Source organism: Oryctolagus cuniculus, chromosome 6 (assembly GCF_964237555.1).
Source record: "Oryctolagus cuniculus chromosome 6, mOryCun1.1, whole genome shotgun sequence".
Taxonomy (NCBI): domain Eukaryota; kingdom Metazoa; phylum Chordata; class Mammalia; order Lagomorpha; family Leporidae; genus Oryctolagus; species Oryctolagus cuniculus.
The window spans coordinates 110219528-110238897 of record NC_091437.1 but is presented as its reverse complement, the minus strand read 5'-3'; the positions used below and the strand labels follow the sequence as shown (position 1 = coordinate 110238897).

The window sequence follows — 19370 nt, the reverse complement described above, 5'->3', positions numbered from 1 at the left end:
AGTCTTTTCAGTTTTTCCTTAAAGATTTATTTATTATTTGAAAGGCAAGAGTAACAGAGGGAGAGGAAGAGACAGATAAAGAGAACTTCCACTGCTGGTGCACTCCCCAAGTGGCTGCAACAGCCATGGCTGGGCTCGCCTGAAGCCAGGATCCTGGAGCTCTATACTATTTTCCCACATGGGTGGCAGAGGCTAAAGTATTTGGACCATCTTTGATGCTTTCCCATATATAGTAGCCTGGAACTGTATTGGGAGCAGAGCAGCAAGGACTTGAATCGGTCTCTGATGTGGAATACCCTCATTGTGAGCAGCAGTTAAAGCTTCTACACCATACCACCACGCCCCACCTTGAGTCTTAATATTACAGTGTGCTTGTATTATCTTCCTAGATATTACTTGTTGAGCGTTAGAAGAGTATCAAATTCACTTGTTGTACTCCTGTGATGGGATTTTCCTACAATGGATTCAATCTTTCTGCAGTAAAAGGCGACTTTATCTTCTATTTCCTGTGACACCTTTTTCAAGGGCTTTCATGCCCAATTGAAATCTCTGCTTAGGGCAATCATCAGGCCCTTCAGTAAGTTCCATTTTCAGCTACCACCATCTGTGCTGCCAACTCCAGGGACAGGTTAATAGATGGCAGATATATCATCCAAGAATTTCAGTGCTGTTTTGACACTCATACTCAGGACCTTTGCCATATTGAAAATTGAGACTGCAGGGTTCATCTCTCTCAGACAGGCTGTAATGTTCTTTCATAATTCCACCAGGAGGATTCAACTACAATAAGAGGGATGAGGTGAGGATCAAGAAAACCCTCCTGAGGCCAGCGGTTGTGGCATGGTGGGTTAACGTCCTGGCCTGAAGCACTGGCATCCCATATGGGTGCCGGTTCTAGTCCTGGCTGCTCATCTTCTGATCTAGCTCTCTGCTGTGGCCTGGGATAGCAGTAAAAGATGGTCCAAGTCCTTGAGCTCCTGCACCCATGTGGGAGAACCAGGAGAAGCTCCTTGTTCCTGGCTTCAGATCGGCACAGCTCTGGCCATTGCGGCCATCTGGGGAATGAACCAGCAGATGGAAGACCTCTCTCTCTGTCTCTACCTCTCTCTGTAATTCTGTCTTTCAAATAAATAAAATAAATCCTAAAAAAAAAAAAAAAAAGGAATGAGACTCTCCTGTCAATAAAGACCATTGACCATGCAGATTTTCCCCAATAGCTTAAGGGCAAAACTGAGGATGTTGGCAGCGTTGACCTCCCGTGGAGTCTCCTCTTTTACACCAATATGATTCCCTCACACTGGGAGTGTGCACAAATCTGCGGATACTTCTATTAAATTATGAGTAATGATCTTCTAAAAGCAACCCTTTGAAACTCAATTTTAATATAGATTTGATCTTCTTAGTTCCAAAATTATATACTGGTGGCAATAAATTTAAGGTAAACCAGCAAGTGATTCTTCAACTGTCTCTTTCTTACTTAGCTGCTTGCTACTGGCTATTAAATCCAAATTCTGTCAAGGGTACAGGTGATGGAAACAGGTAATCAGTCATGGAGTCATGGGTTTGAGATCTTAATTCTCAGTCCTGTTAATCATAAAATTTTGATGCCTTCCTTTTTTTTTTTTTATTCCACATGTAGACAAAGATACCAGGGTTGATACAATTCTGTGCAATATTTTGATTTCTAGTCATAAATTATACAGTGTAATTGACATAGTCAATTACACACCTCTCCCCTGCCTGCATGATAACCATTCTATGTACTTCACTGTGCCCCATACTCTCATATCCACTCATATCCCAGTTCAAGCTCACCCTCTCTCCTTGAAAGTAAGTTGTAGCTAGTGTCTGAAACAAATTAGGTAACAACAATTCATGTTTGCATGTGTTTTGTTAAACTGTGTTTCTGCCCTTGTACCACTGACATATTGGACTGATGGATTAGTCTGTCAGCGCTTCACTGATCCAGCTTCCACCGTTTCTACCTCCACAATTCTCTGAAGAAATTAACTCCTAGCATTTAATTTCAGAATTTGATAATCCTAACTGCCACAGGCTGAAAAAACTGTTTGATGCCAACCAACCCTGGATTATTCAATTTTACCTATTCTTGGATTATGCAGGGCTGTGTTTTGACTACATGATAAAGTCCCTTTTGCCTTGTAGCTGAAGCTATTTTATAAGTATGAGAGTTAATAATTCTAGATCTTGTTCTATTCTGGATGCTTCCTGAGTTAACTGCAGGATTAAGCCATAACACAAAATATAGATAAAAAATCGTATTTGTTTTTGTCAGTCTCTAATAGACTCTACCATGCTTAATCCATTGGCAAATTATTAATTAACATAAATTTTAAAGAGGGTTTGACTCAACTGATCACTTCCTATAGAGAATGTTTTCTTCCATGGGTTCCATAGTAAGCAGTCTAGCTACTTAACTAGTTTTATCTTTTCAGTTACATTTGTTCAAATACTAGAGTGTTCTAGAGCTCAGTCCTTGGAATTTTTCTCTTTTCTCTTTACTTACTCTCTTGCTGTTCTCATCTAATCCATGTCCTCGAATGCCTTCTTTCTACTGAAGAGTCAAAAATATGCACATCCTGTCCAGACTTCTCTGAACTCCAGATTTTATATTCAATGTTTGCTTGATATAATTAACATGTCGAATAGTCATCTCAATGCATTGCAAAGCTAAGCTAATCTCCACCATCCACCTTAACCTACTCCAATCTCAAGTATTTCCCGTATCTCTTATTTGCAACTTCATGTGTCCAGCCCTCAGTCCACAAACCCTGAGGACGGCTTTAATAAACAGATCTCAGTTTCTTCTCTCCACCCTGTAAGACGTGGAATCTATGTCTTTGTGACCGCTCTCAAAAAAAGAATGTGACAGATGTGACATTATGGAAATCAGAAGTCAAGTGTTAAGAGGACACAGGCAGCTGCTTCCTTCTTCTTGAACTCAGTCACTATGTTAAAACCCTGTCTACTTTGAAAACACCACAATGTGAAAAGCATAAGCTGACCATATGGAGGTACCAAATAGAAAAGACACTCAGCCTACACAACTCTTCTAGCCATCCCCGGCTGAGGTGCCAGATATGTAATTGAAGAAGTTGTATTGTGTTGGACACATGGGGAGAATATCTGTTCATCTGAACTCAGCCCAGAATTCTGGTATAAGTTAGATCCGTAAGTTTTGTTATCCAGTAGCATATGATGAAAACAACATCCATGATTCAATTTTTTCTCTCACCCCAATATGTCAGTAATCTTTCTGGCTCTATTCTTGTTAACATAACCATTTTCCCCATCTCAGCTGCTACCATGTTATCTGTGTCATTATAATCCCCTTCCTGATGTCCCACGTTCCAGCATTGCTCCTCTACAATCTGTTCTCAACATAAAGCTAATGCATCCTTCCAAAACTGAAGTGCTGCTATGGTAAAACCCTGTTTTAAGACATTCCAAAGGCTTTGTCTTTCACTCAGAGTAAAAGCCAAAGTACTTCAAAGGCCTATAAAGCTTTACATTATTTAGTAGCCACATTATATCTCTAACATCATCCCCTTAGCTTCTCCCGACTCTGCTCCAGAAACACTGGCCTTCTTGCTTTTTCTCCAGCTCATGTGCATACTTCAGCTTTATGGCTTTTTGATAACTAGTTCCTCTACTGGAAATGCCTTTCTCCACAAATCACCTACCTGCTTACCACCCTATTCAAAATTGCACATCTTTCCATTTCTCCATCCCAATCCTTCTTCTTTAGCTTTATAAATAATATATATGTATATATACATATAATATACCTATATATATAAGACATGTATTACTTTCCAACATAATCTGTTTTCTTTAAATTTTCTGTTATCTCACTATTGAAGGCAACGTCAAGGATTTCTGTCCATTTTGTTAATTGATGTATTCTCAATGTCCAGTAGGTGCTTAATAATTAATGAACAGATGACTAAATCAGTAAATTTGCATTTTTCCTCTTTCATTTGATCCACTAAAATGTCTAACAGAAGCTAAATTTGGTCAGTCCCTGAGCAAGTCCTGCCAACAGAAGCTAAAAGATAAATGTCTGTTGCAGGCTTGAAATCATGTGTTCTGCTCAAAACTGTTGGGATCAGAAGTTCTGCAAGTCTCCATTGTTCCTAAATAGACTCTTAGGACTAACTCTATATGAAGGACTTATTTTTTCCTTCATCTATGTCTCTATCATTTTTTTAAGATTTATTTATTTATTTTTTTATTTGAAAGTCAGAGGAGGGAGGGAAGGAGGGAGGGAGGGAAGGAGGAAGGGAGAAAGAGAAGAGAGAGAAGAGAGAGAGAGAGAAATATCTTCCATCCACTGGTTCACTCAAAGTAAGTCACTAAGCAGCTCAATTCACAGGACTATTTTGTGGGTTGTCCTCTAATTCCTTTTAAAATTCAGGTATTGTTTGGTGTATCATTCTTTAAAAGTGCCTTATGATATATTGCTATACTGATCCTCCTTTGGCTATCTCTTGTATTGGCAGATTCTGTTAAGAGTTTAGGACATATTGCCTACCTTCTCTTTTTCCTTCATGTCCCACATTCCACATAACAAGGCTACCACCTGGACTTATTCTGCTGCTACTTGGAGCTCACATACACTATGTTCTTCAATGCAGCAACAACACAGCTGAATTACAGCTTTACATACAATAAGGGGCAGTTATAGCCAGGCAGAAGTCATTGTTTTATTAAGGGCTCACTAATCTGTAGTAGGAAGTGCCATTACCATACATTACCAATTACATAGTGTGTTGCCTCACTTAAAGGACTCAACAATTTTGACTTTTCAGTTTTCAGGATTAGAATCTTTAGATGCTGTCTTTCACTGCATGCTGCTTCTTGCACTTCCCTCTGCATGCCAAGCTCCTCATTCTATCCTGGCATTAACTGGCTGTCAGGCCACTTCCAGCAGTTAGCCCTGGCAATAACTGTGTCTCTACAGGGCTGTTGGACTGTACTGAACTGTGAGACAAATGTTAATGAAGTTGCCCTTTTTAAAAGTAACTTTTCTAATAACCACGGTGATGAGAGGAGTCTAATTCTAAAGATGAAAGGTTGTATCCATTTAACTGGCTTTGCCTAACAACAAGCAAAGAAAAAAATTACATTTTTGCATGAATGAATATTTTGTATGATTTTTAAAAATATATATCTTTTTCTGTTATAAAATTCTCTTTAAAAATTTCCATTAGGTATTAATGTTACTGGAGAAACATCCACACTCTCAATATTCAAAGGCAATGGCAGTTAATATTTTGCTCCATTCCTTTTGTCTTCATATGTTTTACTTATTAAATAACTTTGGACATAATGCACAGGTATTTTTTCTATAACAAAACACTAAATTTTTTCCATGGCTTTATGAACAACTTTTGAACATTTCATTTAATACGTATTCCATAATACTTAGTATTTTGGTGAGTTCATATTATTTTCCATCATAAATAAAATTGAAAGGAACATCTTTTGGGAAGTAATTTCATATTCTTTACATGTTAAATATATGTAGGGGGTGGGCGTTTGCTTTGGTGATTAAGGCACACATATTCCATATTGGAATGTCTGGGTTTTGAGATCCTGTTCCACTTTCAATACAGCTTTCTGCTCATGTACACTGTGTGAGGCAACAGATGATGACTCAAGTACTCAAGTCCTGGCTATCCATGTGGGAGACCTAGATGGAGTTGCAGGCTGCCAACTTTGGTCTGGTCCACACCTAGCTATTGGAGGCATTTAAGGAGTAAAGCAGCAGTTGGAAGATTTCTGTATCTGTTTCTCTCTCTCTCTTTGGCCTTTCAAATGAAGATGTTTGAAAAAGTGACACCATTAAAGATATTTAGGATTATCTCCTTAGATACACTTTAAGAGATGGAATCACTTAGTGAATATATATGACTATTTTAAGATTTTACATAAAATTTGAAAGAAAAAAGGAATAAACTCAATACTGAAGCACAGGTGCTTGATTTCAACCTCTGGATTAGAAAGTAAACAGACGTTTTTCAGAATATTAGAAATGGAAATAAACTAAGAAATAGTTCATCCAACTCTTTCATTTTCAATGAGAAAACTGGATTTAAAAGACATTGAATCAATTATAGTTACTTGGTGTGATCAGCAAGTAGTAGATAAATGATCTGGTTGCAGGTTTCCTGACTTCCAGTCTAGTGCTACTAACCAGTGAAATCTCTTTAAGATGTGAATAATCCTGACACATAAGGAAAGATTTTGCCAGAAGACAGGATATTTCAAACTATTAAAAACCAAACAATTTAACATGACAGTTTTTGCTTCCAATGTAATATTCTTAATAGAAACAATATCCTTGTCCTTCAATTCTCTCATATAGTAAACATAAACCAAATAGACATCAACACTGACTTGGAGGAAGATCCCTGAATATTCTGAGTGTAAACAATAGCAACAAAATAAATTCTCAATCATCCCACTACAAAGAAACTTGGAAAATGTTATAGTCAATTATTTTTCAAAAGAATAAATATTCATCTGAGGCATTCATCATCCATGGCCAACTGATAATCTAATGACACTATGCAGCTTTTTCACCTCCTTCTGTTTAGACATGGAAAAAGGAGGCTTTTCTAGCTTCATTTCTTGTATTTATAATCAATCAGATGATTACTTTCAGAATGACATCAAATGTTTTATCAGTCTGCCCAGTTTAAGTTTCTGCTTCCTCAGGAAAGCTACTAAACATATTAACACTGTGCTAGCTGGATTGATTCCAAGCCCTTCCAATTAGAACTTGCCTTGTCAGTGTTTCCGCATACACCTTCCTCCTATCTAATCCATAATTTTCTTAAAGATTTTTATTTATTTATTTGACAGGTAGAGTTACAGATAGTGAGAGACGAGACAGAGAGAAAGGTCTTTCTTCTGTTGGTTCACTCCCCAAATGGCCGCAACTACACTGATCTGAAGCCAGGAGCCAGGTGCTTCCTCCTGGTCTCCCACGTGGGTGCACAGTCCCAAGCACTTGGGCCATCTTCCACTGCCTTCCCAGGCCACAGCAGAGATCTGGACTGGAAGAGGAGCGACTGGAACTAGAACCGGGCACCCATATGGGATGCTGGTGCTGCAGGCGGAGGATTAACCCAGGAAACCATGGTGCCAGCCCCTAATCCATAATCTAATAACCTAATCTCTAAAGGTTTTCCCAAAGCCTCCAGGGTTGAGGATGCAAATTTGAGTCATTTTTCCAGTCTCCTTACTGGTTAATAAGAAAAACTTTGTTCTCTCAAAATTCTGACATCAAAAAGATGAATGGGAGTAGGAGTTTATGTAATTTGAACAAGGAAATTGAGGTCTATTATATATATATAATATATTATTTTTATATATATACTATTTTATTATATATATTTGGCCGAGGAAAGCTAAGAAATTTGCATTTCATTTTTCAATTGTGCAAAATTTAAAAATCCTTTTTATAGTAATCTTTTCTAGCAACTTATAATTTGTGATAAGTATTTTAAGCTTTAATTGGCCAGAAGAAAAGACATTTTTTAAAGATAATAGAATTGGATAATTTCACAAAATGATTTTCTGTGGTTAAAAAAATTACCCACACAGTAAATATAAGACAAAAATGACAGATGGAAAAGGGTTCTTCGATTTCTAGTAATCCAACTGCATTTACCTATGTTACAGATATTAATTTCTTCTTTTCTTCTCTCCTGATTTTGTGTGGGCTCATATATTCGTCTCCATTCTGACAAATTTGTTGTGACTACTTGTTTTGGTTGTTAGAAGATAAATGTTTTGTCTGCTCTCAAAGCATCAGCAAACATGTTAGGAGTGCATTACTGTCATGTTTACAGGCCAAAGAACAATTAGGACAGTAGGGCAGAGAGTTCAATTGCAGGGCAGAATAAGAGGGACTTTCCATCACCTCTTAAACAGTGCTCTCAATTGTGCTTAGGGGAAATGAGACAAAAGATAAAACTTCAATTTGGAAGAAGAAATATAGAATGATTTTAAGTTGGGAAGATCCTTCTGGTTCTCAGCACAAGCTTGGAGCCAGGTTGTTCATTATCTCTGAACCTTGACATTCTCCCTTGCACTGCCATTAAGGACAAATACAAATACATAAGAGCTGATTTCTCCCTGTTGAAAATAAGGGAAGAGATTTCCCTCCTTTCTTTTTTCTTTGGACATTTGCTTTAGAAAACTGTTTCCTTAATACTTTCTCCTTCTTTTGAAATGTACATACATCCATTGAAGAGAAGATTGGCAATATGTCAGCTTTGTGTTGCAAGAGTCTTTCCCTGGCACCTGGGGACCATCCTTTTGCAATGCAATTCTCACTAGGAGGGAGGGGAGAGAGTGCATTTATCTCTAGGTTTGGGGGAGTGGAGTGCAGGGGAAAGTGCCTAACATCCTACTTCAGAGAACACCTAACTCCAAATTGCAAAACTATTTCTGTTATGAGGCTAGGAGAAACTTGGTTTCCCTCTGTATAAAGTCAATTAGCTAACAGAAAGGGTGACAACAGTTACCAGGTGAGAATGAATTATTAGTGACAAATGATGCTGTCAAATCCCGATACATGAAGACTAGTTATTTACTTTGAAAAAAATTATGGAATGGGTAGTATCTGATTGCTTAGAAAGGTGAGATTTCTTTCTGTCCTCATTCAATCTTGTAGCAGGCTGTATTGTGATGTATCCCACATCCACCTTTTTGGAGAGAACTTCTGGCTTGGTAACTGATTTTGTTTTATTTATATTTCTCCAACAATGACAGTAGCAACATAACATTAAAGACTTTTTAGTCATTAACAGGATTCACTTAGACATTGGTCTTGAAATTGGACATGACCTATTTCTAGCCTACCTGGCCTAGAGCACATAGCCCGAAGGCTACCCGCCCTGGAGGCATAGGGCTACAGCAAGCCCCTACAGGCAAGAGGCCAGGGAAAAGAGAAGGGCCAGGACACACCAAGTCCCAGGCTTTTAACCCACTTCCAAAGGGGAGTGGTTAATTAAACTGATTGGCTGGTGGGCACCCAGGTGTGGCGGGTGTGTGTGTGTGTGTGTGTGTGAAGTCACACAGCAGGGACGTGGTGAAGGTATCAGGTAGGGGGTGAAGTCACACAGGGGCGTGGCGAAGGCGTGGCCTTCCAGCTCACAAACCTAATTGATTTTAACCTATATGCCTACCTACTTCAGTCTTAGGGCACATTTAAATTTCTTTTATGCTCTCTTCTTTGTAGTCTTGTGATATGGGAAATATCTTGGGATCTTGAATCAATTGGGTAAACTGAGAAAGCAGAGATGATATGAGCCCTTGATGAAAAAAGAAGCATGAGAGAAATCTTCAAGACAAAAAGGAACTTACTTGCTAATTTATTTTAGGTTGGAAATTCAAGGCCCTAAATCCTCTACTGAGGACTGTTCTAAAATAAGAAACAGGACACTGGATTTAAACAGAATAAAAAGCTCCAACCAAATGATGGAAGTAAATGAAGTCAGCACTAACAACAAAGACATGCCAACTTATGAGCAAAGCAAGCAAAGGCACTGCTGTTTGCAAGACAAAATTCACAAAATATCTTTATTCCAAGTGGAGAGCAATATGAGATGCATACTTTCCTACTACTAAGCTCCAGGAGGGAGCAGTAGTGTGACTTTTTGTGTTGTAACTCCAACATGCTGTCAGGCAAACCAGGAAGAAAATGGAAGGAGATGCAAGGAATCTGTCAGGAAAGACCATAACACAAACCCTGCTGATGAGATCTTTGGGAGAGTAGAAAATCCTGTTTTCATAAATAAAAGACAAGGTACATTATCTAAAATGAAGGAAAATCAACACCTAGAGGAAATCAGCTGCGTGTCTTCATTTGCATCTGCCAACTGAATGAGATGAAATCCACAGGCCCTTCTATCCAATGTAGGTTTACTATTTACTTTCCAATTCTCCCCACCACAAAGGAGAAAAAGTATTAAACAGCAGGTCATATGTCACTGTATGAAAGGTGGTAGACATATAAGCACAGTCTTTTCCTTCTAGTCCTTAAGGCTAAGTGTACAATCCAATCACATATTCAACCCATTTTTGCTTTCTGTCTCCTCCATGTGTGAAGTTTTGCAGGTAATTTAAGCAATTCTGTTCTGTAGATAAAGCTATCAGGAACACCACTTTCAAAATCTCATAGGAGGATGAACTTGTCACAAGATGTCACAGGATGGTAAATTGCCTTGGGAGAAGCAGGAAGAAATACAGTGTGGCTTATTCTATTGCAGTTAATCTTTGGCTTTCACCGAGAAGCTTCACAAGAGAAAGTCCATTAGCTTTAAAACATTGTGTGTGTGCATGTGTGTGTGTGTGTGTGTGTGTGTATGCTGTTTAAATGCACTTAGGGTGGTACCTGCCATGTATACTGTTCACTGATTTCATATGAAGGCCTACGTAATAAGTATCTGTCAGAGAAGAAAGAGAAAAAATATTTTTTCACATAGTACAGTACTGTCTTTTACTATATGGCTACATAAATTATCATGCTTGATTTGACTGCCAGGAATCTCATAGCTAAGTTTGTTGCTTACAACACTGTCATTGTTTAAGTATTATTAATATAATTAAACCTCTTTCTTCCCAAATTCTCATCCAGTTCTTGGCTCTTATTACATTCTTGTTCTTCAAATTGGTTATATGATTTTATTTTCTTTGGTTGTATTATAAATATCTCAAATCAAAAGTGTAATCTTCAAACAGCCTGAAGACTATTGACATAAATCACAAAAGCCCTGGAGATGGATTCTCTGCCTTAAGGAATTGCACTATCCAATTGTCCTGAATCCCTACCATGTTTTTTCTAGATGTAAGATGATATTCATGGCTATTTATGTGCTAAAATGATAACAGAAAACTGCAAATAGGCCATTCTTTAACTTTGCGAAGAATTGCCTGCAGCAGTGCTATTTTAATAGGCACTGTGTCAGCATTTATTTAAACATTTTAAATGTAAAGGTTTTTAAGTTATATGTGCTTAGTGTTAAAATATGAGGGACATATAAGTAAAAGTAACTTTTTTATATAAATCTCTTCTTCTTTAGGGAGTCATGGGAAACATTAACCTGTTTACATAACTGCATACATTTTCATAGCTGAAGGCTCATTTAAAATGTCTCCTTAAAGTAGTTTGTTATAGACTTTTTTCTTCAAATAATCATAACAAGTAAAATTTTTAAAAGGTGAAAGATTTATATGATCTGAAGAGAAACCAGAGTACAAATAAAATTTGTAGAGTATCTAATAGTTCCATCTGATGGTTCACTCCCTAGATGGTCGCAACAGCAGGAGCTGTGCCAATCTGAAGCCAGGAGCCAGGAGCTTCTTCTGGGTCGCCCACATGAGTGCAGGGTCCCAATCACTTGGGCCATCTTTTTACTGCTTTCCCAGGCCATAGCAGAGAGCTGGATCAGAAGTGGAGCAGCCGGGTCTTGAACTGGCGCCCACAGGGGATGCCGACGCTTCAGGCCAGGGCATTAACTCACTGAGCCACAGTGCCGGCCCCTAACATACTATCTTTCAAGAAACTCCTTGATTAAGCCAGTGCTGCGGCTCACTTGGCTAATCTTCACTTGGCTAACCCTCAAGAAACTCCTTGATGTAGCCAACAATCTGAGAAACAGCAGATGAATTTCCAACCACTTGGAATGCTATAGTTGTTTCAGGAGTGAGGCTTATCTATCGCTATTTTCACTGAAGGTGGTAATGTACAACATTCACACAACTGACAATTATCAATAAAGTAAATCTTTGACCATGTCAACATTCATTTGGGAACTTTGAATTACAGAGAACTCAACTTTAATACCCAGATTCAGCGATATTCATTTTGGAGTTTTAGAAATACACATTCTTTTTTTTTCTTTTTTCTTTTCTTTTTTTTTTTTGACAGACAGAGTGGACAGTGAGAGAGAGAGAGAGAGAGAGAGAGAAAGGTCTTCCTTTTTGCCGTTGGTTCACCCTCCAATGGCCGCCGAGGCCAGCGCGCTGCGGCCAGCGCACCGTGCTGATCCGAAGCCAGGAGCTAGGTGCTTCTCCTGGTCTCCCATGGGGGTTCAGGGCCCAAGGACTTGGGCCATCCTCCACTGTACTCCCGGGCCATAGCAGAGGGCTGGCCTGGAAGAGAGGCAACTGGGACAGAATCTGGCGCCCTGACCAGGACTAGACCAAGCAATAACATACTTCCAAAATGAACTTGGTAACCATGATAATTCTTGCTTTTGTGTGCATTTTAGAAAAACAGGACATATTAGCAAGCAGGTAGGAGGGACTATTTCCTTCTATTCCTCACATGCCGTTGTGTAACCCAAGTCATCCATTCTTAGAGGCTTTCTGAGTGGACCCACCTAGCTATCTAGGTAGAAAAGAAGGAATCCTTTGTCAGTGCAAAGGTAGGCATTGCCCCTGGAAGTATTAAGGTTCTGTAAGTGAATATTTATGGCCCTTGATGTTATAAAATGAGATGGAAAATAAAGGCAATGATAATAGCTATAATTATTAAACGTCTCAGCAAACTTGAGTAAGTCAATAGAGTGGAGATATCCAGGATGTTTTCTCTCCTTATTGATTCAATTACTTTCATTTCATTTATTTCATTCATTTATATTCAGGTTTTGAAAGAAGGAGTGACAGAGGGCTGGGCAGAGGAAGAGAGTCAGAAAGAGAAAGAGTGGGAGAGAGAGAGAGAGAGAAAGAGAGACTGAGACAGAGACATAGACAGAGACAGAGAGATAGAGAGAATCTTCCATCTTCTGATTTACTCTCCAAACACCCACAACAGCCAGAACTGGGCTAGGCAGGGCAGAAGATAGGAGCTCAAATTCAATCTGGGTCTCTTATATGGGTGGTCGAGAATCAAGTATTTGAGTCATCACCTGTTGCCTCCCAGAGTGTGAATTAGCAGGCAGCTACACTGGAAACAGGAGCAAGGAGTTGATTCAGCCTTAATTTAACCAGCACGGCTTAACTGCTGTGTCAGAAGTCTACCACTTCATTAATTGGATTTCTATTTTCAAGGTTATATGGGAAATTTGATCACTTTGAGGGTCACATTTCTTAGTGATGTGCCAGAGACACAATGAATAGGATTATAGAACTCACATGGGCCCAGGGGAAAACAAATCACCAGAGATAATTTGCAGCAGTAATTTAACTTGGCCTGTGGTCTTAAAGTTTTTTTTTTTTTTTGAACACTGACATTTTCATGCTATAACTCATGTTTATGGGAACCACCACCAATCTTGGTGATCTCAAACTGGTGATGGTGACAGTTCTGGTTATCCTGTGACAGTCTTAAAAAGAATTGCAGTTATTTGTAGTGATGATCCTGATTCCTAGGGTCATATTTGTAGGGTGAAAAGGTTGCTATGAAAGGCATCTATATAACAATTACAGAACCATATTTGACAATCTCTAAGAAATCTACTAAGCTAGGAAATCAGTGAAATAAAATTTTATGTGTAACATGTCCTACTGAGCTGTGTTCCCTAAAACAAGGAGGGCTGCCCCTAGGTGAATGAAAATTTGTACTTGTTTTGCTATGATAAATGGTGTCTTTGTTCTTTCATGTCTTTGTTGCCTTTGCTCACATCAGAGAAGCGAGATCTGTCTACTTTATAAGCACAAGCAAAACCATCTAACAGTTATTCTCATTTAGCAATTAATTAGCATTAACTGGAACTTGGCATGTTGGAAAACTCAGATTGAATTATTTTAGAGCATTATATATATTATGTAGGGTACATAGCACATTTGGAGCAGTAATTTATTAAATGTTATAGTATTTTCCCAAGAGGATGGATTAGCTATTCACCATTAGGACAAGGTCCAATATTTATGAAATGTTCACAAATGATTAATTACATTTCATTTACAAATAGACTAGCAGGAAACATTTATTGCAAGTGCCATTTTAATGAATTGTCTGTGAATTCATGTCCAAGGTTGCAATAATTTATTTTCTGCTACCTTCACCCAACCTTACAGTTCAACCTGCTACTGCTTGTCAATGCCTCACATATTGCATCTTGGAATCATTTGCTCATTGTTCCAGGTGCTTGAGCTAGAAAACTTGGGACATCCGTGACTCTTCTCTCACACCCCATTTCCAAACATTAGCAATATCCCAATAGCTCCTTGTTGCCTTTAGAATAAAACTATCTCTAATCTGATATCCAGAGAGAGTCACAGCTTGGGCCACCATAATGTTGTTACCCATTCTCTACCAAGTTGACTAGTGAGATGCTATTCTCCACCTCTGTGGCTTCATCCTTGCACATTTTTTCTTTGTCTGGCATGCCCCTGTTTCCCTTTGATGAATGAATGCCTGCTTGCTCAAAAACCAGCTCACGTATCATCTTCTCTTGTGAGTTCCCCAGACTTTTCACTTCCTCCCCCTTAGGCAGAATCAGTAACTCTGATTTATTTTCTTAATACAGGTGCTTGCATACTTCTGGGTTGTCCTTGTTTACTTATGCATCAAAGTCATGAGAAAGTAAGTTTCTTAAAGCCTCATTGTATTTATTTTTGTATCTTCTAACACATATTAAGCATGTAGTGAAGACTGGTTGGATAAATTGAAAGTCCTCTTAAAAGAGGAAATAAGGCAAAGTTATTCCTCAGTGGATACTCCAGGTGAAGACCCTTTTGTGGTTGGTGATGGAGATAAAGTGGACGTACATGAAGAAGAACTAACAGGAGATCATTTCCAAGCCTCAACAGAGAACAGCCATAAAGACAGAGTAGTTTAAAGCAGGAAGGTAAATTAGACATTACCTTTAATTATACTTTTATGTACAAATAACTTACTTTTATTACATTATACTCTCTTCTCAATCTGTAGCTTGGCATTTTTTGTGCCAGTTGCCTAGAAAAGTAGCTATTATAGTCCCTAGAACATAGTAAACAAACAATAAATATGCCTTGCAGGAATGAACGAGTGAACAAATGGAAATATTCTAGTATTTTTTTTTTTTAGGTAAGGAAACAGACTCAAAGATGCAAAGCATAGGAAAGCAGAAGCCACATCTTTTCTAAGGTGCTACCGTATTTTCTATGTTGAGCTAGATGCTTTCATTTCATTATGTAATTTATACTCTCAAGAAAATTATGCAACTATTATGTTAGATAAACAACTCAAGGCTCACATCTGTGTTCTATGATCACACAAATACTTTGTCATTTTGTTGTTCTTGTCTGGTGCTTGTCACCTGCTGGCATGGTATTCTTGGGCAGTGGTATATTGATAATTGGTTTTGGTGACTAACAAAACTCTGCTTTGAATATTCTGTATTATTAACATGGTAGCATGTGAGTAGATATAGGGAGCTGTGATCTAGTATCAAGATCACTAGACTTGAAGGCTGAAAACTAATGTTCAGTTCCTAATCCTGTTATCTTACTTTAAGCAAATCCTTTAACATCTTAGAAATTTAGTTCTCTCATGTGTAAAGCAAGGCATGTAATTCCAGCTTTGTGGAGTTCTATGATGAACAGAAGAAAGATGACCACAAAAACAGTTTTCCACCTAAAAATAAAGTTTCATTATTCTGAGGCTTATGTAAGAATGAGAATATGTGTATAAAAAGGCTTTCTCAACTCATGCTCATTCCCTTTTATTTCATTTGTTACTGTTTTGCAATTTCACTGTACGCTGGCTTGTATTCATATAAACAGATTAAAATAAAATAAATAAGCTTTTCCCAATTGATGTGATTTATATTCAATATAGCATATTTAAATGAAATTCTGCTTTTAATTTTTTGAATTCATAATTCAACATGATTTAGTAATAGAGAATTAACAGCTAAAAGACAGTTGTTTCTTTTCATGAGCTTCCATTATCAAACGAAATCAAAAAAGTGAAAGAACAGGGAACATATGAAAATTAACAGCACTGCACAGCCATGACAACTTCATGATTTGATTGCCTGCCTGTTTTGTTAATAATTGAAAATATGACATTTCAAATTTCCATACTCTCTACAGCTCTATGCATCTATTTAAAAATGAATCTGCTAAAATAATTATTACTCAGTTTTGTTTCTTTTCTTTTCTTTTTTTTTTTTTTTACAGGCAGAGTGGACAGTGAGAGAGAGACAGAGACAGACAGAAAGGTCTTCCTTTGCCGTTGGTTCACCCTCCAATGGCCACCGCGGCCAGTGTGCTGCGTCTGGCGCACCGTGCTGATCCGAAGGCAGGAGCCAGGTGCTTCTCCTGGTCTCCCGTGGGGTGCAGGGCCCAAGGACTTGGGCCATCCTCCACTGCACTCCCTGGCCACAGCAGAGAGCTGGCCTGGAAGAGGGGCAACCGGGACAGAATCCGGCTCCCCGACCGGGACTAGAACCCGGTGTGCCGGCGCCTCAAGGAGGAGGATTAGCCTAGTGAGCCGCAGCGCCGGCCCATTACTCAGTTTTATAAACATTGCATTTTACCTCAAAAAAGGCACAGAAAGTATTATTTTTCTTGTGTTGACTTCTTCTCTGCTTTTTTTTTTTTTTTTTTTTTTTTTTTTTTTTTTTAGAAAAAGATTTCTTTTATTGGAAAGGCAGAGTGGCAGAGAGAGAGGTTACAGACACAGAGAGAAAGAGATCTTCCATCTGCTAGCTCATTTCCTAAGTGGCTGCAATGGCCAGAGTTGGGCAAGAAGGAAGCCTGGAACTCCATTCAGGCTTCCACATGGGTGACAAGTTTCCAAAAATTTCAGACATCCAAAATTGCTTTCCCATGAGCTTTGGCAGTTAGTGCATTAGAAAGAGAGCAGCTAGAACTCCAATCAGTGCTCCAATGTGGGATACTAGTGTTGCAAGTGGTGGCTTAATGCACTCCGGACGTTCATCTCTGCTCTTATTGCCAATACTAATTTATGACAAATTATCAAAATTTATTTTTTGTTGCTTTACATTTTTATATAAATTTTTATTAAAACAAAAGAATTTCCAAGTAATAAGATAGTAAGATATATTTTTCAATATAACTTTGAAAATCTCTGATGGTCACACAGAAAAAAGCTCTAGGGCCTTAGGCATGAATAGGATCTTAACAGCGATCTGATTCCAATCCTTATGCATATTTTAAGGTTTGAAAAATGAGGCTGTAAGTGGCTGAAAGGAGATATGCCAGTTTTCAGAGGCTAAAACAAAGAAATAGCTTGAGGCCTTCTTATAAGCACTCTTCTTATTCTACTCTATCAGAACATACTTCATTTTAACTTACGAAGGCTCTTCAAAAAGTTCATGAAAAATTCATGTTATAAAAATTATGCATGTATTTAAAAAATTTTTGCTCCAAAATAAAGTTATCTTTTGATTACCTTTTGAAGTTCCTTCGTACATAATGTAATTGTCTTTTGTCCGAATTATATCAGGACAAAAGTTATTCTTGCTCAACACTTATGTTAGCTTTTTTGATGTGGATGCTGATTGAAGGATGATATGTATCTAGGTGAGGATCAAATAAATTGGATGATAGGAGATCTCAATAACCTGGAACAACTGGCTAAATCTATCACAAGGGAGCTTAACAGAGAGATGTAAAGTCAGCACTTACAGTACAAAAACCAATAGCAAAAGTGCATGAAGGAGGGCAGTTTAAAAGCAGAATGTGACTTTTTTTTTAATCAAAAGTGGTTGTGTTTAAAGAACTAACATTCATTCTTTGTTTATTCTTGTCCTCTTTTCCAAATCAACTGAATTTTACTTCACCTAATAGAAATATGTTCAGGACAACAAAGGCACTAACTCAAGTCTACTCTACCCACCTGCAATTCTGAATATAGGTAAGACACTGACAAACTAATGCAGTCAGAGTGAAAAGACCAAAAGGTTAAATTGACTCAGAGCAAAGTAATTTAAGTAAGGCCAAGATAATTGGATGTGCCTCTCTCAAAACAGAATAATTATTTTTGTTTGTTTTGGAGAAATAACCATGAAAAAAACATACTCATTGTGACAGAAGAAGCTGATTGAGTGGGAAAAATGTGGACTGTGGCATCAGAAGATATGAGTTTGAGTACTGGTACCATCATTTACCTGTGGTGTGACCCTGATAATAAAATCCCTTAAGAAACTAAATCTCAGTTCTTAACCTGCAAGATGAGAACAGGAACAACTACATTGTAGTACTGTTATGAAAATTAAATTAGCCGGCGCCGTGGCTCACTAGGCTAATCCTCCACCTTGCAGCGCCGGCACACTGGGTTCTAGTCCCGGTCGGGGCGCCGGATTCTGTCCCGGTTGCCCCTCTTCCAGGCCAGCTCTCTGCTATGGCCAGGGAGTGCAGTGGAGGATGGCCCACGTGCTCGGGCCCTGCACCCCATGGGAGACCAGGAAAAAGCACCTGGATCCTGGCTCCTGCCATCGGATCAGCGCGCTGCGCCGGCTGCAGCGGCGGCCATTGGAGGGTGAACCAACGGCAAGGGAAGACCTGTCTCTCTCTCTCACTGTCCACTCTGCCTATCAAAAAATAAAAAAAAAAAAAAAAAAAGCTCAAAAAAAAAAAAAAGAAAATTAAATTAAACCATATATGTAAAACACCTATAGTACATAGCATGCAGCTGATAGTCAAAAAACTTTTCCATCCACTTTTCAGGTAAAGTCATTAGAGATTTTCATTAGATTTGAGAGCTGTCATTAGAAAGGTTATATAAGCAGACATGACATGAGAAGGCATCTAAGATGCCTGCCAATGCTGCATGATATGTTTACATGTTGACTCATAGCATGTACTTTATATTCCAGTAAAGATTATTATTATTAAAAATTGTTGATGCCTTCCAAGTCATGGTGCCTTATAAAGTTGCAAGAAAATTTAGCTACCACATATAGTAAAACAATGCTTGTTTACCTGTAAAGCGCAGAAAGGGGCCTCTTGTTTCCAGGTTTTGGTCTGTATGGTTTGGGCTCACCTGCCATGTTGATATCTGAAAACACAAAACAAAATAGTAGTGATTAAGAAAATATTAAAGCATTTCAGACGATTTTATTTTTCTTCCATTTGCTTATGGAAACTTGTATGCCATTCATTCACATTCACTTAACACATACCTGTTAAGAACCCACTCCATGCCAGGCACAGTTTGTTGCCACACATAAAATAGATTACATCCCTGCCCTTATTGAACTTTCATTCTAATGGGAGGAGACGGAAACAAACAATAAAAATAAAAATAAGGACATATTAGAAAGTGGTAAGAATAATGAGAAGAGAAAATCTCAAGAAAGAGAAGGAGAATTCAGAATGCTTAATAAAGAGTGAAGTAGCCTTCATATTTTCATTTTTTGAGAAGAATTTCTTAA

The 19370-nt window shown here is 38.2% G+C and overlaps 1 protein-coding gene across 22 annotated transcripts in view; it reads right to left on the bottom strand.

The window, feature by feature from the left end:
* RALYL (RALY RNA binding protein like) overlaps window positions 1-19370 on the bottom strand; it is an 833139-nt gene that overhangs the window by 152471 nt on the left and 661298 nt on the right. For all 22 annotated transcript variants that reach the window (XM_017341419.3, XM_051844575.2, XM_070075265.1 and 19 more), the window contains one exon: window positions 18919-18994. In XM_017341419.3, coding sequence (XP_017196908.1) covers window positions 18919-18994 — 76 coding nt within the window. The remainder of the gene's footprint in view (window positions 1-18918; window positions 18995-19370) is intronic.